Source organism: Oreochromis aureus, linkage group 7 (genome assembly GCF_013358895.1).
Source record: "Oreochromis aureus strain Israel breed Guangdong linkage group 7, ZZ_aureus, whole genome shotgun sequence".
Taxonomy (NCBI): Eukaryota; Metazoa; Chordata; class Actinopteri; order Cichliformes; family Cichlidae; genus Oreochromis; species Oreochromis aureus.
The window spans coordinates 26,008,827-26,033,688 of NC_052948.1; the positions used below are offsets into that span (position 1 = coordinate 26,008,827).

At 37.8% G+C, this 24,862-nt stretch overlaps 1 protein-coding gene across 2 annotated transcripts in view; it reads left to right on the plus strand.

Moving 5' to 3' along the window:
- Positions 1-24,862, plus strand: part of LOC116331022 (anoctamin-1-like) — a 36,003-nt gene that overhangs the window by 9,516 nt on the left and 1,625 nt on the right. The window contains exons 4-24 of one of the 2 annotated variants that reach the window (XM_031753535.2): positions 648-799; positions 1,509-1,563; positions 2,005-2,053; positions 4,406-4,461; positions 6,385-6,426; positions 6,941-7,005; positions 7,848-7,982; positions 11,020-11,180; positions 11,905-11,987; positions 12,223-12,234; positions 13,580-13,654; positions 15,411-15,479; positions 15,562-15,763; positions 17,345-17,456; positions 17,604-17,661; positions 19,037-19,137; positions 19,759-19,901; positions 20,281-20,433; positions 20,587-20,639; positions 23,004-23,188; positions 24,644-24,749. In XM_031753535.2, coding sequence (XP_031609395.1) covers positions 648-799; positions 1,509-1,563; positions 2,005-2,053; positions 4,406-4,461; positions 6,385-6,426; positions 6,941-7,005; positions 7,848-7,982; positions 11,020-11,180; positions 11,905-11,987; positions 12,223-12,234; positions 13,580-13,654; positions 15,411-15,479; positions 15,562-15,763; positions 17,345-17,456; positions 17,604-17,661; positions 19,037-19,137; positions 19,759-19,901; positions 20,281-20,433; positions 20,587-20,639; positions 23,004-23,188; positions 24,644-24,749 — 2,067 coding nt within the window. The remainder of the gene's footprint in view (positions 1-647; positions 800-1,508; positions 1,564-2,004; positions 2,054-4,405; positions 4,462-6,384; positions 6,427-6,940; positions 7,006-7,847; positions 7,983-11,019; positions 11,181-11,904; positions 11,988-12,222; positions 12,235-13,579; positions 13,655-15,410; positions 15,480-15,561; positions 15,764-17,344; positions 17,457-17,603; positions 17,662-19,036; positions 19,138-19,758; positions 19,902-20,280; positions 20,434-20,586; positions 20,640-23,003; positions 23,189-24,643; positions 24,750-24,862) is intronic. The other variant, XM_039615727.1, reaches the window with a different exon arrangement.

The following is a 24,862-nucleotide window of genomic DNA, read 5'->3' on the forward strand; positions in this document are numbered from 1 at the left end:
TAAAGACATAAAGGCCTGGATGAACTCTAAATTCAGACAGTGATGAGGTTACTGTATTCAGTCCTAAAATTCTTAGAGGCTTACTTTGGCCTCTAGTAACACTGTGAGGAATCTCGGAGTTGTTTTTGACCAGGATCTGTACTTCAATGTTCATATTAAGCAAATGTGTAGGACTGCTTTCTAACATTTGTGCAATATCTCTAAAATGAGAAACATCCTGTCAGAGTGATGCTGAAAAACTAGTTCATGCACTCTAGGCTATTCTAAAACTTATTAATAAAATAAACCCCTTCATTTGATCCAAAATGCTGCAGCGAGAGTACTGACAGGGACTCAAAAGAGAGAGCATATTTCTCTTATATTGGCTTTTCTTCACTGGTTCCCTGTTGAATCCAGAAGGAAATTTAAAACCCTTTTATTAACATACAAGGATTTCTAACTAGTGTTTTGTGTTTTTCGGCCATGGTAAGGTGAATTAAATCAACTTAAATCTTACATTAAGTTTACAACTATGAAGCCCTGTGAAATGTCATTGAATTTATTAGCAATCAGTGTTAAAGGTGTGTGTGTGTGTGTGTGTGTGTGTGTGTGTGTGTGTGTGTGTGTGTGTGTGTGTGTGTGTGTGTGTGTGTGTGTGTGTGTGAAAGGTCTATGAGGTCAAGCAGTCAAACAGCATTGTGGAGAAGATCAGTACTCTGATTAGTAAAATTCTGGAGCCCCTCCACCCACATGTTGAGGAACATCAACCCAAGAACATCAAACACCTGTCACACACGTTCTCTAGGGAAAAGCAACACCTGTAAGTACATGTTTTTACTAAATGGAAAAGAACTGATCCCATATGATCTAGCGTAACTGTCAACAATGTAATTTTTTTAAATGTTTAAGAATATGCTGACAGATCCTTTTTTCTTTTTCTCCTTTTCTTTTCAAAGCAACTTCAATATCATCCAAAGGTTTTTTTTTTACTTTTTGTTTTTCAGCAGTTTCCTTCTGTTGTATGAGATAATTCAGGGTTAGTGTAAGCCTATAATCTTTAGGTATTTCAAAGAATATACACTGAAAATTGCTACTTTTGTTGGTAAAACATGAGACATTTAAATCTGAGACCAGACCCTAACAGAGTGAAATAAATGATGCTGGCTTTACACTGAAAAAAGGGGAGATGGAGACCTTTTCACTAGCATCACTGCCCACATGCAATTCTCATTCATTCACAGAAAATGTCCCTTCCCAAGTAGATAAATGAAAAAGTCAGGAACTTTTTTGGTTTTTAATTGTTTTTGTTTATATTGTTTATCTATTAATTACTATGTGTGTAGTATGAATGGCAGTTAGAGGGGATTTACACCCTTCTGCACATTTTTCAAAACTGTCAAATGAGACAGATTGGAGTCTTTCCCTGTCTGATTCTGGCCCCCAGGTCTCATGTTTGACAGCAGTGGTATTATGTATGTGCCTGGATTGACTCTTGCCTGATCACCTTTTTTTTATGTGTATGTTGACAGATTTGACCTCTCAGACAAAGATTACTTCTTTGACAGCAAAACCAGGAGTTCAATAGTAGGTCCAAGTTTGTGCATCAGCAACACCAAGAAATGACAGCATGTTTTAGTTTTCACAATTTCTCTAGCCCTCATACTGTGTATAACAAACTAACCAACGTTAACTAAAGTTATTTTAATGGTATTTTCCATAATGAATGCACTTTTCAAACATTAAGACTGCAGTTACAGGTTATCCTGCCCAAAATAGAAAATTCTGCAGCAATGATAATAATAATAATAATAATGATACTAATAATGATAATTAGTAGTGATAGTAGTAGTATCGCTTGGGAAGAACTGTAAATTGTAAATAACTTAATTTTGTTGTCGTTACAGTCTTGATCTGTTCTGTATAATGTTATTATTGTGTGGGAAATTAAAATGTATAGGCTGATATTCTCCTTGTGGATTACCTTTAGAAGCATGTGTGAAGTTCTTTTTTAAAATTCCTTTTCAGGTTTTTGAAATACTAAAAAGAACAAAATGCAAGGCCAAGTACAGCATGGGTAAGTCTGAATGTGTTTTTCTGTTTTTACCACAAAAGTCAGACAACTACTAGTGTTTGTGCTTAGATATCATTATTTAGTCTTCTGGTATCTGCTTGGATTTTGAGTAAATCAAAAACAGGAATAATTTCAATCTTCTTTTTAACCTATTGAAAAAAAAGGGATTTATTTTTATGGGATTTAAATTTTGAAGCATACTGTTCTTTCGATTCTTCATGATTGCTCACAAATAGTTGTGAATGTGCTCATGCTCTGGAAGAATGACCAGCATCCCTTGCAGAATTGTAGCTCTACAAATATTGACTAAGTTGTTTTAGTCTCCACTGGTTAAAATGTCTTTTTTTGAGTTTTTGATGGTGGGGATGAATGCTGGAAATACATAACTTGTAATTCCTAACCTTGCTCTCTATCATTTGTGTAAAATGCCTGCAAACCTATTGGTGTCAACGATGCAAAGATTTGTTTCATAGGGAGTAACTTACAGAGTAGTTAGTGAGCACAGCAGTGTTTTAAATTCTGTTAAAGTTAAAGCAATAAATAAATAAATAAATAAATAAATAATAACAATAATTAGAACATTGTCGTTAGTGTCTACTGAATGCAAGGCCTGAAGGTTAAACCTCTGATGGCTAAATAATTTGTGTTTCTGTAAAAGATGGAAACATTGTTACCACTTCTATGATGAAAATATCCACTCATTCTGTAATATGTGTGTGCGACACATTAGAAGCTGGTCAGTGGGAGGTGATCACTGAATGAGGAATTGTATAAATGATTGTGCATGTTTGGCACAGTGATGCTATAGACTGCTATTTTTGCCGTTGTGTGTGTGTGTGTGTGTGTGTGTGTGTGTGTGTGTGTGTGTGTGTGTGTGTGTGTGTGTGTGTGCGTGTGTGAGAGAGAAAGAGAGAGAGACTCAGTATCTCAGAGTACATGATCTCATTTCCAGTGTTGTTGTGTTTCCTGGAACACTATTACAATTGTTGGTCCAAGTTCAGCATTGCAAGTACTGCAACCAATCACACTGTTGTGATGTCATAGTTTTCCGACTTGAAAATAAACACCATCACACCACACACTAAACCCTAACCCTTAACCATAACCATTATTCTAACTACAGTCCCTAACCCTAAGTCTAGCGCCCTGGAGACATTCTGTCAGGCCTGCCTTTAGTTGCTACAATTTTGTGGGTCTCTGTTATCAGTACTGTCTTTAGGAACTAAAAAAAAACATGCTTTTGGATTGCGATGAGGTATATGACTTGACAAAAGAACAACATCCCATTTCTTTGCTTTGAGCAAATCTTGGGTCACGTTTGCAGTTTGCTTTGGGTCATTATTTAAATGTATTTGCACTGTGAAGCTCTGCCGGATCAGCTTTGCAGAATTTCTAAATCTGAGCAGGGCGTCGAGCCTAGTACACTTCTAAGCAGATGGATCATCAATAAACACTTCTTATCCAATTCCATTAACAGCCATACATACTCATGGCCAACAGTTGATGTGATATGCTTCAGATCATGAGCTGTTTCTATCCTTTTCCATACTGTTCTCATTCCATCATTTTGGTACAAGTTAATCTGGGTTTCATCTGGGCAGAGAGTTTTATTTGGGCGAGCTCTTTTTGACTTTTTTTCTGGTAAAATCTATTTAGGCCTTCCTGGTTTTGATAGTAACCAGTGGCAAACTTTCCGTATGAACATTCAGGAAGGCATTTCTTAATTTTGGACTTGTGAAATGATATGCGTACCTCCGCAAGAGCATCCTTGACATGGTTATATGCTGTGAAGCTGTTTTACAGAATCAAGGAAAGAATTCTGCACTCATCCACTTCTGTTGTCTTCTGTTGTGTTCAGGCCTTTTCCTATTCCTGAGCTACTTATTAGTCAGTTTTCCAGTTACTTTTGAGTCTCTGTGGAGTCAAGGAAAACTTAGTACATCGCATGATTCAGTAGCTTGTAGAACCACCTTTAGCAGCAGTAATTTAAGTAATTGTTTTCTGTACAACTTGCAAGATGCCCAAGTCCTATGGTTGGTGCCTAAATCCGTCGGTTGCAAAGCAAGCCCTGAAATTCTTCTGTAACCAATGCCATCAGTTTGCTTCGCATCAATAAGGTTGCAAAGGTCTTGAGAGCGCTCACTGGTTTTACCCATCCTGAGATGTTTGTTGTGTGACACCTTGGTAATGAGACACCTTTTGATTTCAACATTTTTTATGCAAATCAGAGATGGCTGAACAGGAAATATTCTAAAAATTGAATGGTTAGAGATGGAATGACCCGATGCGGTCACATTTCTTGAGTATTATAATTTAGAATCTGTATGAACATCTGCATTTATGCTTTCTTGGCAGGTATCACCAGTCTCCTTGGTAGTGGGGTGTATACTGCAGCTTATCCTCTTCATGATGTAAGTAGTATCTTTGTTAGAGCAAATAATTATTGGATTAGAAATATCTGTGGTTTTAGTTTACCGAGTATAAAATGGTGGTGCAGCGCCTTACAGTAAAGGTTTCTTTGCTGGTGACACATCAGTGGTGTGTATACAACTTTGTTTTGTTTTGTTATGTGGTTCCCTTTGGTAATTTTGCCCCTGTACAGAACCACAGTTGGTTTTAAAGTCAGTGAAGTCTAGACTTTCATCTTTTCTTCAAGGGGTTTAACCAAAGCATTGCATTAACCACATTAATGAATTGCACCAATTTGGCTTCTTCTGTAGTCTAAAGGCCTGCCAGTCTTCAGTTTTATCTTCAGTAACTGAAAAGACTGAGATCAGGCGATTGGCTTGGCCATTGGATAACATCGTATTTGCTTGTCTTGAGAAACTCTTGGGTTTCTTTTACACTTTGTTTTGGATCATTGTCCACTTGCACCGTGTAGCTCTGTCTGATGAGCAGAGAGTATATCTTGTACACTTCAGTTCATTCTGCTGCTTATATCAGCAGTCACATCAAACACTACTTACCCAGCTCCATTAACAGTCATACATGATACATCCTGCATCTTGTTTGATAGATGATGTGGTAAGTCTTGGATAATAAGCTGTTTCTTTCCTTCTTCATACTTTTCTCTTTCTATAATTCTAGTAGAAATTAATCTGTATGAATAATTATGGGCTTGACTGTAAGTGATCTACTCTATGCTAATGCTGATTTCTTATACTGGTTATGAGATGAATGCACTCATCTCTGTCTCAAGCCTGATAATGCCAAATGGGGAAGCAGTGAGTCAGTATAAAGTCCTCCAACTCCTTTGAGACCTTAATCCAATACCGCCAAGCAGAGTTAAAGCCGAAAATTCCAATTCCAATGCATAAGTTCACATTGGTTGTGCAGTGGTTAATCCTCTGGTGCTTCCAGGTGAAACTTGTGAATTCCAAAGTCCTTTCTTCTGTTGTTGCACTCTACTCAGCCACAGGACAATAGAGGACGCACACCACACCTTCCTAAGAGTCCTCTTTTATACTCATATGTATCACACACCTCTCTCCCCTTACCCATCACTCACACCTATTCCACCTATAACACACGCACACACTTAGGCACACACATATGCAAATGCATACTGCACATACACAGACACACTCACGCTTTCCATGCTGTTGGAACATTCAGTACTTTCCTGTATCTCACAACCTGTCTAAGCAGTGCTCTACTGCACCTCCTCTTTTCATCTCTATACATCTCATTCATTATATTGATTAGATTTATGCATAATTACCAATAGCAAAACCACATATAGATATACTATGTTTATAGCACGCTCGATTACTGTAACCATAAAACTGCTGGATGTTAAGTCCCTTATTCCAGTCTTGAATAGAGGTAAGCTGGGGGATTTGCTCTGGCACTTGGAAGACAATCAGCTATGGTCACTGGAGTCTCCAGGGTCATGTGTCTAAGAATAGAGTGGCCAATTGCCAGAGTATTACGGGTGTGTAGCTGACTGGGGAAAATGGATTTGAAATGTGAATGGGTTTGTGGTGCACCAGGGTGCTTCTATTTAGGACCAAACTGTGAGGAGGAACCTTATAGTCACCCAGCTGCTGATTTTCCAGCTGCTTGGGAGGACCTGTTGGAGGACAGTTATTTGGCCTGAACTGACTGCTGGGGTTGGGCTAGTTATAGTATTTTTTTCAGTGGTGCAGAGCTGGGTGTCCAATTCACTGAGCCAGTTAGACAGTTAGTCCTCAAGCCATGCTGCTAGTGACACTATGAGTGAATATTAAAAATAGGATTTGCAGGTGATTCAAGAGAAAGTGTGCACTGATGAAGTACTACAGTAAGAGCAAACACCAAGTTTACAAACTTCGATTTCCTATATTCTTTTTCAGGGAGAGATTGATGAGGAGAGTGCAGACCCCAATGACAGAAAGGTAAGAATGTGAAAATGCCAGAATAAGTCTTGAGAGAGCTCACTGGTTTATCCATCATGAGATGTTTGTTGTGTTACACCTTGGTAATGAGACACATTTTTATAGGCCTTCAGTTGGGACTGAACCAGCTGGTATTAATTTACACGAAGTGGCAGGATTGCTTTCTAATTACTGATAGGTTTCAGCTGGTGTCATGACTTTTCATGCCTTTTTGCACCTCCTTTTCTTTATGTGTTCAATATGTTTTCCCTGTATCTCATTATTATTACATTATTATTCTCATTATTACATGTTTCATTTCTGGGCATCTATGGCTTTATTTCTTTGTATGTGTGGATTGGATGGGTTGTTACCGACATCTGGTGAGAATTTCATGTCAATAGCACGTTTAAAAATGATTTACTTAGAAAATTAGTGACGTGTTCAATACCTTTTATTGTCAACTTACTTATTTTAGTACACACACACACACACACACGCACACACATATAACATATGTGAATATCTTCTCCAGCTTTTATATGAGGAGTGGGCAAACTACAGCGTATTCTACAAGTACCAGCCGATCGGACTCGTGCGGTAAGGACATTCCTTCATCTATATGATATAACATCTGTAAGTATTTGAAAAATGACAAAGCTTTTGCAATGTTGCAGCTAGAACAATTGCAATGTGATTAAAGTGCAGACAGGCTTCAATTTAGAGGGTTTCTAATAAGTTTTCAAATAAACTATTTAGGAATTACAGCCATTTTTATACACTCTAAACCCGTTCCCTGTTTCAGATACTGTGTTTTTCCCTTTGAGATGTTTTGTAGGCCTTTACTGCAGCCATCTTCAGTTGCTGCTTAGTTGTGGATCTCTCTGTATTTGGATTTGTCTCTTGCAACTAAAAATCATGTTGGGTTCAGATCAGAGTAGGACCCTGTGCATTTCATTGTTCATCCTGCTGCTTCTAGCAGTCACATCATCAATAAACACTAGTCACACATACACCCTGATCTTTCTAACTGGAGACTGACTTTTCTCCTTCTACTCCTGCTTCCTCCCTCATACATATTAGATTAACTGGTGATTCTAAACTGGCTGGATGTGAGGTTGACAAAGCGTGTAGGATAAATCACTATATTAATTACTATAACTGCTCAAAGATCCACATATTGCATCTGACAACATTACATGGCCATCATCCACCTCCACAATAAGCCACCTCCTGCTTACCACAACTTATACTTCTGGATTTTGAACCAACCATATTAATGAGCTAGAATATAGACGTGTACTTATTATGGATATATTGTTACAGTATGCAGGAAATGATTCACAAGTTCCTTTGTGTCTGTGCAGATAGTGGTAAATAAGGGGCAAACAATATACTACAGTTCAGATTTGTGTAATAAAAATGATTTTTTATCTGTTTAGGAAGTATTTTGGTGAGAAGATTGGGCTGTACTTCGCTTGGCTAGGCCTGTATACCCAGATGCTGATTCCTGCCTCACTAGTGGGGGTCATTGTCTTTTTGTATGGATGCGCCACAGTTGATGACAACATTCCAAGGTAAACAAAAATGCATGTGCAAAAATTCCTGTTCTATGTGATTCTAATTATAATCACCTCAAAGATCTAGAAATATAAAGACAAGCCTTATGAATACCATTTGAGCTGTTTGACAGGTGACAAAGCTGGAAAGCTACAGGGTAGCACTGCAGGAAAAAGATGAATGCAAATCTAGTAGCCAGATTTAACATTATTTATTTCATTTATTTAGCATATGTGTTATTATCACATGGTTGTGATCATAATCTCAACATGATTATTCGCCTCCCTCTTCAAAACATACACATCATAAACATCCACCTAAATAATAGTTTTATAAAATGGAATATTCTTAGTTGTTAGACTCAGTGTAACGATCTGTGTTATAGCTGGGGTGGTCTTTGAACACAAAGCTTTATTTGTTATTAGTAAAAATGTTAAGGACATAAGGTAGTTTATTATTTTTAATCATGCAATCAGATTGTGTGATTACTTCAAGTAAAAAAATAGTTCATAAAAGACAATCATTTTGTACTGAAGACTACAGAGAATCCGGTCGCTGCAGATGGCGGCTCCTGCCTGAGCCTGGTTCTGTCGGCGGTTTCTTCCTGTTAAAAGGGAGTTTTTCCTTCGCTGTCACCTGCTGGTCACAGAGCTCATGTGATTGTTGGGTTTTTTTCAGTGTATATTTGTTGGGTCTTCACCTTTAAGTATAAAGCACCTTGAGGCAACTGCTGCTGTGATGTGGCAAAATATAAATAAAATAAAACTGAAGTGAATTGAAATATAACTCATCCCTATTTAACAACGATAAATAAAAAACTCAAAGTTTCAGATATGTATATTGTTTTGTTTTTGTTGTTTCACTCGGTCTATTGTGGTGTGGACTTTGCTGTTTGAGCTTATAATGTTTCCATGTGCTATCTGCATCACTGGAGATACAGGTCATCAGTTTCACCTTTTATTAATAGAGTTTTACACACACCTTTTTATCTTGTGTTGATATCTAGTGCCACTTATACCATATTTTTGCCTTGCTCGAATCATTTTACAGTACATTTGTAACTGGACACTATTGATATTGTAGGCATGTAATAGAGTGATGATGCCGAAAAGTCTGAAACGTTACTCTTTCATTCCCACCCAACCCTCTTCTAAACGGTTTGTGATTGTTTTCCACAACAAAATGCTAAGAATCCATTATTGTAAATTTAACATAGAGGCTAAGTAAAGGAAGCTATCAGTAAAAACGATTTAACAGTGTAGGACTTAAAGCGGATGGAAATCAAAAAATGGAAAGAGGAAGTGAAAGTACAACAAGCAGGAGAGAACTGTAAAAGTTTGATGAATGACTACAGAAATGAGGGCCTCCTTTCCTTTCTCCACCTGCTTTTTATCATCCACAGGATATTATGACATGCTGGCAGTGCAAATTTCTATCCAGTGGAGACAAATGCCACTCACTGTAAGTGTCAGAATCCTAACAGAAAGCAAACAGACTGTAACACAAACCAGATGACCCATCTATTCATCAGTGCCTAATGGGAATCTGTTTTAGGAAAACTGAGCTAATAACAGCTGCAAATCTCAAAAAAGAAATAACCAGAATAGTTACTATCATTATGATGACAAAAATACTTTACATACTTCGGCATTTGCTACCAAAGTCAGCCCTGTGACTGATGGCTGTGAGGTCATCGCTGATTTAAATGGACATGAGTATCCCATTTCATCAGCTATGTCCTGTTTTTTTGTGTAAACATGACAAACATCATATCCCAGTGTATATATTGTCATACTATTACAGTCACATCACTAAGAGCAAAAAAAATAATGGAGAAATCCACTTTAACATTGTTTCAAGTTTTGCGTATTTGAAAATATGTAATATGAATGTATCGGATATAGTGTTTATAAAAAGGGAAAATCCTCAAGAAAGAGATTTAATCTAAAAAGACCATGTGAAAAAAGTGTATTTCAGTTTCACTTTTTTATATAGCACCAAATCATAACGACAACTGCCTCACAGTACTTTACATTTTATATGAGAGAGAAACCTCCAGTAACCTGACGATTCCCCTATGAGCAGCTCTTGGTAACAGTGGAAAGGAAAAACTCACTTTCATCAAGAGAGGAGTCAGACTCAAGAAACGGCAGCGATCTGCCGCTACTTTTTGGGGAGTGAGGAGGATGACAAAAGAAAAAAAAGTATAAACTATAGAGAGAGAAGACAAAATTCACTAAAATGCTCTAGTGGGATAACATGGGAGTAAAAAAGGGGATAAGTGATGCTGATCTGGGAGCTGGTTCCACAGGACAGGAGCCTGAAAGCTGAAGGCTCTGCCTCCTATTCTACTTCTAGAAACAGGAACCACAAGTAAGTCAGCAGTCTGAGAGTGAAGGGCTCTGCTGTTTGACCTATGGTGATTTGGGTGATTCTGGGGGTGGAGGTGTCCTCACAGCATCATTTACCACCCTCCTGTCCTTGTCTATGCTTGTGTATTCACCCTTGGTTAAATGTTTGGTTTCTGGGTTTCATCATGGTGCATTTTGTTGGCCTTTTAGAGGTGTGGATATTATACAACTCACAGGTGCAACTTCACAAATCTGCATATGCACACATATACACAGAAACAAAATCACCTGCAGATGCAAGACACGTGTTAATACTTTTCTGAGCCCCCCATCAAAACGAAAAGGAAAAAAAAAAAAGAGTGAAGTGCTGTGTTGGGGTGGTAATCAGAGGTTGTTAGGATAAGATGGGGCCTGATTATTTAAGACCTTGTATGTGATTTAGTTTGATTCTAGATTTAACTTGGAGCCAATGAAGAGAAGCCTGGATGAGAAATGTTGTCTCTTTGTGGTGCCTGTCAGTACTCTTGCTGTACTCTTGTTGTTCAGTTGCCATAACAAATTACATTTTGTGTGATTTGAGATTAGCCTAAGAATAGTGTGAGGGTTGCATTAGCAAAGTAGTGGTGGGTTAAAATCATGTATTTTACATAATCTAAACAGTGATAAAAATAAAGCTCTGCATGTGCCTTTCTGTTAATTCTAGCATGGAGATTTGTCATCCAAGGAACAACATCACCATGTGTCCACTGTGTGACAGAGTGTGCAGCTACTGGAAACTTAGCACTGCCTGTGGGACTGCCCGGGCAAGTCATCTGTTTGACAATCCTGCCACAGTTTTCTTCTCTATATTCATGGCTCTCTGGGGTGAGTGAAGATACAGAAGCTCATTCAAAAAAACAGAAGTAGAGTATGTGTGTCCACTTTATAACGTGCTATTAAAAGTATACGCCTCTCCCTGATTGCTTTTCCTTTTGCTGTTTTGTCACACTTATTTTTTTAAAGCATCAAACAAATGGCAAAAAAGGCAACCAGAGTAAATATAAAATGCCGTGATTAAATGATGATTTCATTTATTAAAGGGAAAAGGCTACCCAAATCTACCTGTGCATATGTGAGAAAGTAACTACACCATCCTTCCCGGAGTTAGTCTGGACTCCATTAGCTAATTGTACTCAGATTTGATTATTGATAGCCCTTCTTCTGTCTGTTGATCACTTTTCGGGGAGATGTTTTATAGAAGAAATTGAATTGTCTCATGCTGGTGGAACAGTTGTTATTGATTAGCACTGTCACCTCAGAGCAAAAAGTTTTCTGGATTTTCAGGGACTCTGGTTCCCTCCCACAGTCCAAAGACAGCTATATAAAGGGAATTATATCATTCCAGGATTGGCTGTAAAGCACGAGTGGTTGTCGATCTCTCTATTTGAGGCCTTATTTACCTAGCCCACTTGTTGCTTTACTCATGCCTGCATCTGCTGTACATACCACCAATTTTTCTTGTTCTGTGCACTTTCCAGAATTTATATTTGAAACATTCACATTCTGATGTCTGGTTGCTTCTGCATATTTTCTTACCTCTCTTTTAAAGCTGCCATGTTCATGGAGCATTGGAAAAGGAGGCAGATGAGACTCAACTATGAATGGGACCTTACAGGGTTTGAGGATGAGGAAGTGAGTAATAACAAAACTGCTTTTCTGTGTGAAAGGATAAAAAGCAGAGAGCCGAGGCCCACATAATATATAAAAACAATATGATATATATACAATATTATACAAGAGAACCCAGGTAAAAATGTTCTCTTTCGTGACAAATACCTCTCTCAATTTACTGTCATATAGACTGAAAACATATTGACCCATTTTTCACTTTACTTAAATGTTGTTTCTCTGAATTTGTTTTTCACAGGAAGCTCTCAAGGTTTGGTGAAAATTCATATTATTATATTACTATTATCTTGTCTCTTTACTTTTCATAACCTTTCTGCTGCTGCTGCGACCTGCAGTTTATATATATATTCTTCATACCATGTACAGCATACATGACATCAATATGGCTGAGCTATGAAAAAATCTATACAGAGTCCAAAAATGATTTATGGAAAAAAAAAATACATTTATAAAATTGTGACCAGTGACTAACATTTTATTTACAGGACAAAATGCACACATGATTTGACTGATTGGTTCATAACTGTGAAATCATGATTTCATGATTGTGCTTGTTTGAGTGCTTTCTGACACAAATCTTTAAACAATAAATGAAGAGAGAGATGGATCCCAAAATGCTTGTTTTATATCAGTATCCCTTTGGCAACTTCATTGCTTTTTTTCTCTAACTGTTAAGCTGAATGGATCCTGGGATGGATGAAAGAAAATCATATCAGAAAAGAATGTGGGCAAAAAAAAAGCAATTTTTATCACCTTATACAGACAGTTCTGTCCAGTTTAACAGGAAACAAACTACCATCTCAAACAATGAGTGAGATCATCACACTTGGAAACAGGCAAAAAAAGTATGTAGCCAGCTTTTAAATTTGTCTCCTATTTAGGTTAGTTTGATAGTTATAACATGTTTAATCACAATTATTAGTAATTGTGAGACCCTCCACTCCCAGGTTCCATTAGACACAGCTTATAAATGCTTATAAAAAGTCTGTACATTATGATAATGTTTCCCCTTTAAACTGCACTGCGGTCATTTCCTTTCATCTTTCCTCTTCTATTCACTTTTACTCTAAGTGTGTTTTTTCTCTTCACTGTCTAACAGATGTCAGTTATTTGACTTTTCATACTCAGTATTTTTAAAAAATTAAATTAAATGATGAGTGTGGCTGGACTCCACAGTTGTTTTCTTCCAACCTCTAGTGGCTGTTTCCTCTGAAGTTGTTGGAAAAAACAGCCAAAACATTATTTTTCAGAAAATGTATTCCAAGCCTGTAGAGTGACTTAGTATCTTAAATAATAAGTGTCCCTACATTACCATCATTTTTCTTATAGGTGGCTGTTTTCTCCAACAGCTTCAGAGAAAACTGCCACCAATAAGAGGTAGGGAGGACAATCAGATTGATTTTTATGCACCTGTGGCAAGAGGACCAAAAACATCTGAATTTAAAGATTAAGGAAAAGATCCTTTTTTGAACTTATATTGATGTTATACTTTTTTGATACTGTTTTTGGTTAGACTTGTCTCTTCAACATCTATTTTAGTTTGGTTAGTATGAATCACTGCCACTGTTTATCATTTTTTGTGTGTGTCATCATAGGATCACCCCAGGGCTGAGTACGAATTCAAAGTAATGCAAAAGTCTCTAAGGAAACGTCAAAAGTCCCAGGACAAGGTAAACACACTATATGCCGTACATGAAAATCTTTCATCATTAAAGCTGCGTGTATTATAAGGTTATTGAGTATTCTAGTTGTATTTTACTTTAAAACTGTTTTGCCAAGTGCTTTAGTTTGTGCATAAAAAGGGTGTCTTATATCAATATGCCTACATTTGCTTTTGCATGCTAATAAACATCTTGCAGGAGCTGACACTTTGCCATGTATTTGTGTGTTTGCATTGTGTAGGCTAATCTAATGGTTTTTTGTGCCACTGTTTATTGCACAGCCCACAGGAAAAAGTTTTATCACCAACAATCTTTTCAAAACATTATGAAAAGTGGTTATATTTGCTTTGTGCACAGAACTAAGACTGCACATTTACAACATATTTAGCACCAATATTTATGAGTGTGCATACCTTCTATTCTGTTTGCCTTGCCTAACAAACACACACACTAAGATGGGTGCATTGGGGGCAACTTGGGGTTCAATGTCTTGCCTAAGGAGAGTTCAACATGCAGACTGGAGAAGGCCAGGGATTTACCACTCTACCTTCTGAGTCACAGCTGCCTCTAGCTAATGTAATAGTATCTATTACATTGTATTGTATGTATTGTATTCCTAAAGTATAATAAGAGCCTGGAGCTAACAGCTATCTAATAATCCAAGGATTTGTTTGCCATTCATGTGAAATCGCTCTGAATCAGTTTCCTTGATCTTTCATTTAGTTTTTTAGTTTTGCTCTCACAGAATCAACAGCTCTAAAAGTGAAAGTTAGTTTCTGATTATATTTTTGTTTGACATGTTTTGGTTCATGTCAGATTCAAGAAGCAGACTACCACAGACACTGGAAATTTAGATTGTTTATTGAAATATACCAAGATGTGTACTGGCCAGAGTTCTGTCAATGAGCTTAAGGAACTCACGACAGGGGAGTGACAGTGGGCTCTGTTTGTGAGAGTCTGCAACAGTCTTTCTTAAGAGAAATCCACTGAAAATTCAGGGGGTACTCGGTTGCCTAGAGGGCTCCCAGAATGGCAAAGAGGAGGTACATGGAGAGGAGATAAGTGCTTCCCTTACAGGTGACTGAGCTATCATGCCATAGTTTAGATGGAGCTGGTGGTGTTCACAGTCTTCAGGAGCATGTGGCTTGGAGGTAACAGATTTCTGGGAATCACTTGATCTTGGCATCAAGTGATTCCCAGTTGCACGGTCCGGATTGCTGAACCATGACAGTCTTCCCTTTAAAGGACGCCTCCTGCTGGCCTCCCTGACTTGTCAGTGATTAAAGTTAGCATCCTCATTGTATTAATGTATAGTCATACTAATCGGTATGTGCACTCACACTGAGATAGCAAAAATTAAGGTCCTTAACTTTCTGTGCACAATTTTTGTATTTTCACCCGTGGGTATACTATTGCATTGAATTTTATATAAAATAATCAAAAAGTGATTGAAGTTTAGACTTTAAACTTTAATTCAAACCATATAACTAAAGCACTGCATTTACTGTTTCCCAAGAAAACCAAGGAAAGAATTCTGTGATCATTGACTTTATCGTCTGTCGTCTTTGATATTGTTGAGCTGGCCAGTGCATTCCTTGTACCAGGCTGTTGATTTCTTTTTTTTGGAACTTTCTCTTTTTCTATTTTGCATTCTTAATATGTTGTGTTGATTTTAATACATTTAAAAGTATGACTGCGGTGACATTACATGTCATGTTTGACCTGAGTTAATTTTTTTTACTGTTTTATTATTTACTTGTTTCAGATAGAAAAGCTTACATTTCAGGACCGTCTGCCCGCCTACATGACTAACATCGTCATGATGTTGTTAATGGTAGGAGAAATCGTATTCTCTGCATATACTGTGCAACACTAATGTTATGTTTAAAAGCTGAAAAACCCTTTTACCCCTTCAGATTGGTGTTACATTTGCCATTGTGTTTGGTGTGATCCTCTACCGCATCTCCACCAAAGCTGCTCTTCATATGAGTTCCAGTCTGATCACAAGGAACCATGTGCAGCTGACAGTTAAAACCACTGCAGCCATCATCAACCTTGTGGTCATCCTTATACTGGATGAGGTATATGGAGCTGTGGCACGATGGCTTACTGTATTAGGTAAGTTTTGTATAAAACCGGCTAATGCTGTTAACTCCATCAACTAAACTTTTCTGCTCTCCTGTTTTATGCAGCATGCCTCACTCACCCATTACACCCATACAAGAACTTTTTTTCTAACGTTCACACACATTCATACTGTGATGGATGCATCAGAGAGCAACTTGTAGTTAGTATCTTGCCCAAAGATATGCAGACTGGAGCAGCCAGGGATCAAACCACCAACCTTCCGATTAGTAGATGACCTGCTCTACCAAAACCCAGTATTCTCATTAATAAGGTCATGAATGACCTGATAAGAAAAATAAAGCATTTGAAAAGCAGCAGCCTCTATGCCTTTGTCACCTCAGAGGAAAGGACAGAAAGCATGAGTCAAACCTCAGCTATCAATGCCCTCCTCATCTGAAAAGTTTTCCAAGTCACTGCTAAGACAACAAACCACTTATGTGCAACCTTAAAAAGCAGCTGTGAACTGGTAATTAACCAGATCCAGTAATCAGCTATGTAGCATCCCAAACACATGCAAGCACAGAGCTAATATGAAATGGTAGAAACACTCATCTAAATGCTAATGTTATGGCTAAACTGTGAATCACCAGGTATGTCCCAATTCATAGGCACATCCTTCAGAGGACCCGGCCCACGTAGACTGCGAAGGCCGGGTCCTCCGAAGGATGCGGCCTATGAATTGGGACATAGCTAGCATCATGTTTTTGCAAAACATGAAACAATAAGTACTGGTAATGACCACTCTAAAAGTTTAGTTAAAAGAACGCCTGGGTTTAAAGTGTAGCTAGAATCTAGACTGATTTGCAGCTGCTGTTTTGTGGTAGTGGATGGTTGGGGCGGGTGCTGCCTTACAGTTTTGAGATGTGGGGCTTAGGGGGCTTGTGGTGACAGGTGCTGGCCCCAGGTGGGGTGGGTGGCCTCCTCTGCACGGACTTGGTGTGGGCCTGGGCCCGCACATTTTCTGATTGGGTACTTCCTTACATAGGAGTGGTCTACACCCCGTTGGTCACTCATCTCTATGGTTTGGCCCATGCAACTGTCAGACAGGTGTTAAAATAAATGGACCGAGACAACGTGGGAAACTACTCTGTGGTCATATGAATCAAATTTGAAATTGTTCTTGAAAAATGCTGCAGCCTCCTGACTAAAGAGGAGAGGGAGCATGTGACTTTTTATCAGCACTCCATTCAAAAGCATGGCTTTGTAATAGAAGAGTCTGGGAATTGGGCTGCCTGCAGCCCAGACCTTTCAACAAATAAAAACATTTCAGTATCATGAAATCAGGAATATTAAAAAAAAGACCCAGGACTGTTTAAAGCCTGATCTTGTTGATCAGACAAGAATGGAACAACATTCCTCTCCCAAAGGACCAGCAACTGATCTCCTCAGCTCCCACATGTTTAGAAATGAAAGATGTTTTTAAAAGAAGAGGGGATGCCACACAGTGGTGAACATGGCCCCATCTCAGCTGTTTTGAGACATGTTGTGTTTTATTTTGTTCCAGTGTTTAGAAGTAACTGTCAAAAAGAAAAAGAAAATAATAATAATAATAATTTTTCTGTTCCCTTATAGAGGCTCCTAAAACTGACAAGAGTTTTGAGGAAAGACTCATCTTCAAGACCTTCATTCTCAAGTTTGTTAATGCATTTTCCCCAATCATCTACATTGCTTTCTTCAGGGGAAGGTTAGTAATCTCATAATATATTGTTTTTCGGTCTTTTTCTTCTTCTTTTTTTGTTTTTATTTTTATTTTTTCAGTTACTGTTTATTCACAAAGTTTAATATTTGATACTTCACACTTTAAACAGTTTTCCATTCATTTTCATTCTAGACTTGTAGGCAGGCCAGGCAGCTACCTATATGTGTTTGACTCTTACAGAATGGAAGAGGTAAGCCTTGTGTTTTTACAAATTAACCTCAAACAAAAGCTTTCATAATAATTTCACACTGGACTTGGAGTATAAGTGTTCTGAAGACAATTTAAACAAAATAAATGCATTTTATTTTACTGCACTTTCTCCCAGTTTTCATATTAAACACATTTTTAAGTCACATTCTAGAATTATAATGACATTTTTATTGAACTGCTTGTTCTTTCTATTTTCTGGCAAAGAGACTGTTGCCCTAAGATAAACGACTTCACCAGAGTCAAAATCAGAATCTTTATTAATTCTGAATTGGTCATGCGATTGAATGTGATTGGTGTGTGTGTGTGTGTGTGTGTGTGTTGTGCGTGTGTGTGTGCGTGTGTGCGTGTGTGTGTGTTGTGTGTGTGTGTGTGTGTGTGTTGTGCAGGGTGTGCCCCACCTTTCACTGCTATCAGTACCATATCAAAGCTTTGGTTCTGTAGCTTTTCACTTAGTCCTCACCCCACAGCCCCACACATTTCTGGTCCTCAGTCACACAGTTATATGCAGATTCAAGGTTTAAAAGGTGGAACAATTCCTAATAATGCACTCCTGCACATCATGTGAACTGTCCAGAGAAGCACTAATCCAATCTTAAAGACCACATTCAGCCTGCTTCACTTTCTAACTGGAGATTCAGATTTATATCACAAATATATTAGTTATCAGTCATCTTCCTCTCACTTTTTCTGAATTACAATGCTATTTCCAGAGAAAAATGCAAGTGTACAATCTGCACTTACACACTACTCATTTCCTCATCAGATCTGCTTGGTTTTGACCAAGCCATTTATAAAATGAAGTTGGTGCAACATTATTAATAAATTGGCGTTCCAGTATTTATCACACACTCTAATGAATACACTGGGGCAACTTTCCCAAAGATATTTCAACTTATGGACTCGGGTGGACTACAGGGAGCCAGGGATCAAACCACCAACCTTCCTGTGATTACATGACCCAAGGTAGAGCGAGTCATTCTGCTCTGCACACTGTTGTGTTATACTGAAAATATTTACATTTCTCCTAGTGTGCCATTCTCTGAAGGTGTTTATGGTCTAAAGGAATGTTGCTGCCAGAGTGAGATGTTGCTGGTCAGGACACTCTCTAAAGTGCCTTTGCAGAAAGTGCTGATGGCAAGAGTGCAAGTGCTGTTGTGTCCTCTTGACAAGAGAGGTCGTGTTTGCATACTGTATCAGGTCATCTTTTTGCCTGGATAGCCACACAATCAGTAAAGAAGTGCAGTTGTTGCTGTCTTTGCAACAAGAACGGAGAATACTGTCATTTTGCTTTAGGTGTACAGAAAAAAAATTCCTTTTTTTTCTGTGGTTGACTTTAGTGTGGGATTGTTTTACAGTGTGCTCATGGAGGCTGTCTGATGGAGCTGTGTATCCAGCTGAGTATCACCATGTTGGGAAAGCAACTTATCCAGAACAACCTTTTTGAGATTGGAATACCGTAAGTAGGATCCCTTCATATTGGTTTGTTGCTCTTGCACATCACATTGTTATAGTGTAATTGCATGAGATCTTCTTTCTATAATCACTCCTCGATATTCAGGAAGTACTTAAAAAAATACTTAAACTTAAATTTCATTCTCTTGAATTCTGTGCACACTCCTACATATTGACATTTAGTAATGACAACTTTTAATATGCATATCAAACATTTTTATGTAGTGAGGAGATGATGTAACTTTTTTCTGTTTGAATGTAATCACTGGCATCATAATTCAGCATAAAAAGCAGAAGCCACAATGCCAATTTGAGTAAACTGTATAACATCCAAGGCTGAGGTTAGCATCAGCAGTTAGAAATTGTTATGACCTGCAACACCCTGTGGTAACACAAAAAACATGCTCCTTTTGACTGTAGCTGTAAAGAAGGATCATCAAACCATCAAACAACTCATCTGTAGTCCAAGTTATTACTAATGCATGAAATGATTGAACACAACTCATTACTTCCAAATGTACAGCACCGACATGCCATTAGAGTGATCTGGGTCCATTATTGTTTATATATGCGTGCGTCTATATGCATTTGTGTTTGTGTATTCATATGTGCACATGTGTTTCAGCAAACTGAAGAAACTGATTCGATACATTCGGTCAAAGCAAGGAGCTTTTCAGGAAGAAGAGAGACAGAAGAAGTTGACGAGATATGAAACCGACCATTTTCTGGAGCCATTTGGTGGATTAACTCCTGAATATATGGAAATGAGTCAGTACTACACACTAAATATCCTTCACCACGTTGGGTCCTCAATACTAGATATGAACAAAGCAAAACACAAGTCTGTTTACCTGTGTGCAAAGATAATTTTCCATAAACACTGATGGCCGTGTCATTCAAAAGTCTAAATCACGACTAAAGGATCAGTTGTGAGATTATATTGATTCTTTTTCTGGTGTCAAGGTTTTGAGGATTTCCATGTTAATCTATATTCTAATTCAATGCAGTTTTGTTTATGTAGAGATAGTAGACAAAAAATTTAAATTGTGTGCCTATAATATGTTTTCAGTACATTTGCTGCAATTTATATTTGCACAGGTAAAGGGATATGTTGGTACTGATTTTTTTGCTTTGCTCCTTTGTCCAGTCATCCAGTTTGGTTTTGTTACTTTGTTTGTGGCATCCTTCCCGCTGGCTCCACTCTTTGCTCTGCTCAACAACATCATTGAAATACGTCTTGATGCCAAGAAATTTGTGACGGAGCTGCGAAGACCAGTGGCAGCAAGAGCCAAAGACATCGGTGGGTTATACTTAAAACACTGTGGCATGTTTAAAAATGCATGTTAGTCAGGAAGGCTCACAGTAACAACAAGAGAAAATAATATTTGTTTAATTATAAGAAGAGAAATCTTATACCTGAAACCATTAGCTGACACATATTCTCATTTTACAGGAATATGGTACAACATACTGAGAGGGGTAGCAAAAGTTGCTGTCATCATTAACGTAAGTAATGTCTGTAGATTTAATTCTTATGACATGCTACATGAGTGATCATGTTGGTGTTAAAACTAATGTAGAAAACTTTGTTCATATTCATACACAAATTATATACATAACAAAAATTTACAAAGAGGATAAAGGGCCCACACATATTCCTCAAATATGGTGAGTAAGAAACTTGATATATACTATGAAACAATTACATCAAAAAGCTCCTTCCTATAACCTGACATCACCCTAACTGTACCCATACCTATGTAGTTTACCCAGGGCCTGAACATTCTTCCTTTAATAATAATAATAATATACGCTAAGAGACCCCACCTTTACATTAGCTAAATATCACATAATACCACATAAGCAATTCAAATAAAAAGGCTTGCAGCTCATTTTCTAAGTAACAAGGAGCTGCAAAGCAAAGTAGCCCAGGTGCTAACTCTGCAAAGATAAGAAAAGGGACCATTGTCCTCCAGCCTGCAAAAAACAAACTGCACAACAAAGAATGTATTTATTATTAAAACCACAACTCTTATTAAGGTGCCTGCAAACACACCATGAAACTCGTTCCTTCCATGGACTGATTATGCACACATTCACTCACAGGACACTTGATTAGTTTACTAGTAAGAGGTTGGACCCCCCCTTTGCTTTCAGCTGTCTTAATTCTTCATGGTATAAATTCAACAAGTTGCTGGAAACATTCCTTAGAGATTGTAGTCCATACTGACATGATGGCATCACTCACCCCAACTGCTCATGACAGATCAAGACCACTCTCTGGGCCTTGTTCTGCCAGTCTCCTCTTGTGAGATCTTTGGGCTTCTCTCTCTCTAATATAGTAGCAGCTTTACGATATAAACATCCTGAGATAGCAAAGTGAATTGAAATTAAATTGAGTTATTGAACGCCAGGTTGCCTACTTCAGCATGTGTGTAAATGTTAGATAAATAAGTATTTAGGCATAGGAAAAAGAGCATGTTTGAATGTGTGCATGTGTGTGTGTGTGTGTGTGAGAGAGAGAGAGAGAGAGAGAGAGAGAGAGAGAGAGAGAGAGAGAGAGAGAGAGAGAGAGAGAGAGAGAGAGAGAAAGAGAGCTGGTGAATGTGTGATTGATTGATTGACTACTTTTAGTGCTCGGTTGAGTAGAAGAGTGATATCTAAGTACCAGTGTGGCAGAGTTGTTTGCTGATTGCTGAGGTGCACAGTGAATAACAGTTGCCAACATTCAGCTGATTTAGTAGCTGCAGAGATCCAAACCTCCTCTGACATTAACATCTGGACACAAGCTATGTGCTGGGACCTTAATGGCACTGGTTTCAGTGGCCATCTCCTCTAGGTGTAATGTGTAGGTGGACCAGGACTATATAAACATCACACACTGCCATGAGCTCCTTATATATGCAGATATGGTTTAATGAGTTAATAGTTGCAGATTCAAAATGTTTCTGTGCTCATCTTTGGCACCAAGATGCCATATTTGACCTCTATGGCCATTTTTTTCAATATATTCTGCCTTTTCATAAGGCATAAGCATGTCAGGCTCCTCACACTCTGCACTCATCTCCAACAAAGCAAAGAAATATGATGATGGCATATGATGATACTGATATTGATATCGATGCTCACATTTGGTCATAGTAAAAAATTATTTAGAAAAAAAAAATGAAATGAAAATTTGGCTTTAGAGTTTTATAAATGGTGACACCTGGAATTGGTGTAAAATTAATTTACCAAAGTTTGCATGTGTTTTTCATTCATGAAAAATGATTTTATCTGCCTAGTTATGAAGTTACAGTGTGAGAGCTTAAAAATTATTTTTAAAAATTGACTTAAAAGCCAACCATTTTACCGTATAAGGGCTTGTAACTCAGTTTTCATTGTATGAATGTAAAAATTTGGTTTCAATAGATAAATGTTAAGTATTATTTTAAAACAGTCACTTAGTTCTGGGAGGATCAGGTAAGAAATGTTCTCAGATTTGATTGATTTTATGAACTATACACATTAAACTAATATTCACTCACCTGTTAGCTATATGGTGCTTATATCGTTTTATCTCTTTTGTAGATTGTGTTTTTTTTATTCTTCTTTTTGGCCTTTCTGCATTTCCAGCTTAATGGAGTTTTCTCCCTATCAAAAGATAAAGCTATGTTTTGCTTGATGCCAAGTGCATACTCAAAAGGAAACCTTACTTTTATCTTTTTAAATAAAGAAATAAAGCAGTATGGCTGGTATTTCAGCTGCAGCATTCCAGTTGGTTGTATACTTAAACCTGTGTGTAGTTACAGTTCACATAGTTCATATTTGTTTCCATTTGCCACACTTCTTTTTCTCTCTCTAATGTCCGAACCTCTGTCCCTGCTCCAGGCATTCGTTATCTCCTTCACATCAGACTTCATCCCTCGGATGGTTTACCAGTACATGTACAGTCCTGATGGCTCCATGCATGGATTTGTCAACCATACACTGTCTTATTTTAATGTCAGCCACTTCCAGGATGGCAAAGAACCCATGGATCCATCACACTTTGGCTACCCTGTTGTAATATGCAGGTAGGAAATTATTCTCAGGTTACAGCTGTCATAACATTTCAGTAAATGTTAAAACATTTTGAAATAGGTATTTCAAAAAGTCTAGTTATTGTTATGCTTCTTTAAAAACCTATTTGTGAGTAAAAAGCAAATCAATGATTTTAGATGATTTTTAAATCATTTGTGAATCAGTGCTTCTGACATTCAGGTTATTAATGGAGTCATTGTTGACAATGACTTCAAAATAAAATGCAAATGAATACAGTGCTTTACAATGAAGGAAGCTATTTTAGTCTTTTTTTATTTCAATAAATAAACTTTGAAGCCCAGAGATGCGCCATTCTGTAATCCTTGCACAAGCTTTTCAGTCCATTACAATTACTCCTCTAGTCTGCATGCTGAAGCATCCCCAGACAAGGTACTGAACCTCAATGCATCCATCGGAATGTGAGTGTATGTGAATGTTAGATAAGGCACTTAGCCATAGAGAAAATCACCATCAAATAAATGTGTGTGTATGAGGCTTTTAGTAAAACGCACTTTAATTGCTAGACTAGAAAAGTGCTATATAACAAGTCCATTTACCATATTACTAAAACAAAAAAGAATCTGGTGACAAAGCTGTCAGCACAGAAAGAGGAAAGAAAAGCAAGGAAACACTAAGGACTGACGCTTAACAGAGACCAAGGATACAAAGCTGGCACTGGAAGTGTAAACCATAGAAACATGCAACCAAAACTATATACAGACTAGACAGCAACCGGAATTCAAATACCAACATGTTAGGTTTGAGATAAGTTTGTGTGTCCAGCAGAAGTTACCATGGTGATTTAGCAAGTTAAAAAAAGACACTTTCATGGCACAAAAAAGCAAGAAGTATATAAGAAGTAATACAGCTGGTATAGAACTGTGCTGACAATGCTACCACTAATGGACTTGGGAAAAAAATGTCGGATTATTCTTTCTTTCTCTGGCTTTAAGTCCTCTAGCTTAATTGCTGAGTACAGACAGCCATCCAAAAAGGGTGGCACCTATGGCAGGAGAGATGGCAACACCGATAGAGGGTCAAAATCACAGCAGGCCTTGCTGGAACGTAACACTGGAGGAAGATGGGAATACCATTTTTGGATTTTCCAGACTTTTCATATTAACCCAAGAGCAATTATTGTGTTTTACACATGTCAGCAGCACACAAGCATAATTTATTGCTCAAAAATGGTGTGAATATTTACTGATGAAACCTGCTGCTAATTGGGTACTTTTATTTCTGCCTCTCTCCAACCACCATGTCAGGGAGTTTCTGGTTTGTTTAACACCTGTTGAGGGGAACATCAGGGAGATTGCACTACGTTCTAAATGATCCCTATCTAATCATTTAGATAGATTATATGAACTGGCCTGGTTTTGCCAGAAATTTCTTCTCAAAATTGAGTGTTAAATTGTGACCAAATGTGATACCTGTTTTTTGTCACTAAGGTATAAAGACTACAGGGAACCTCCTTGGTCAAACACACCATATGAGCTATCCAAGGAATTCTGGGCAGTGCTGGCTGTCCGTCTGGCTTTTGTTATTGTTTTCCAGGTAGGTAATACATAAAGTAATTACTAGTAATGGTCTTGTGAATTTATTTTATTGAATTATCACATACCTTTTAAAGAGAGGTGCTGAACTATGATTCTGATGTAGGGTCTGGT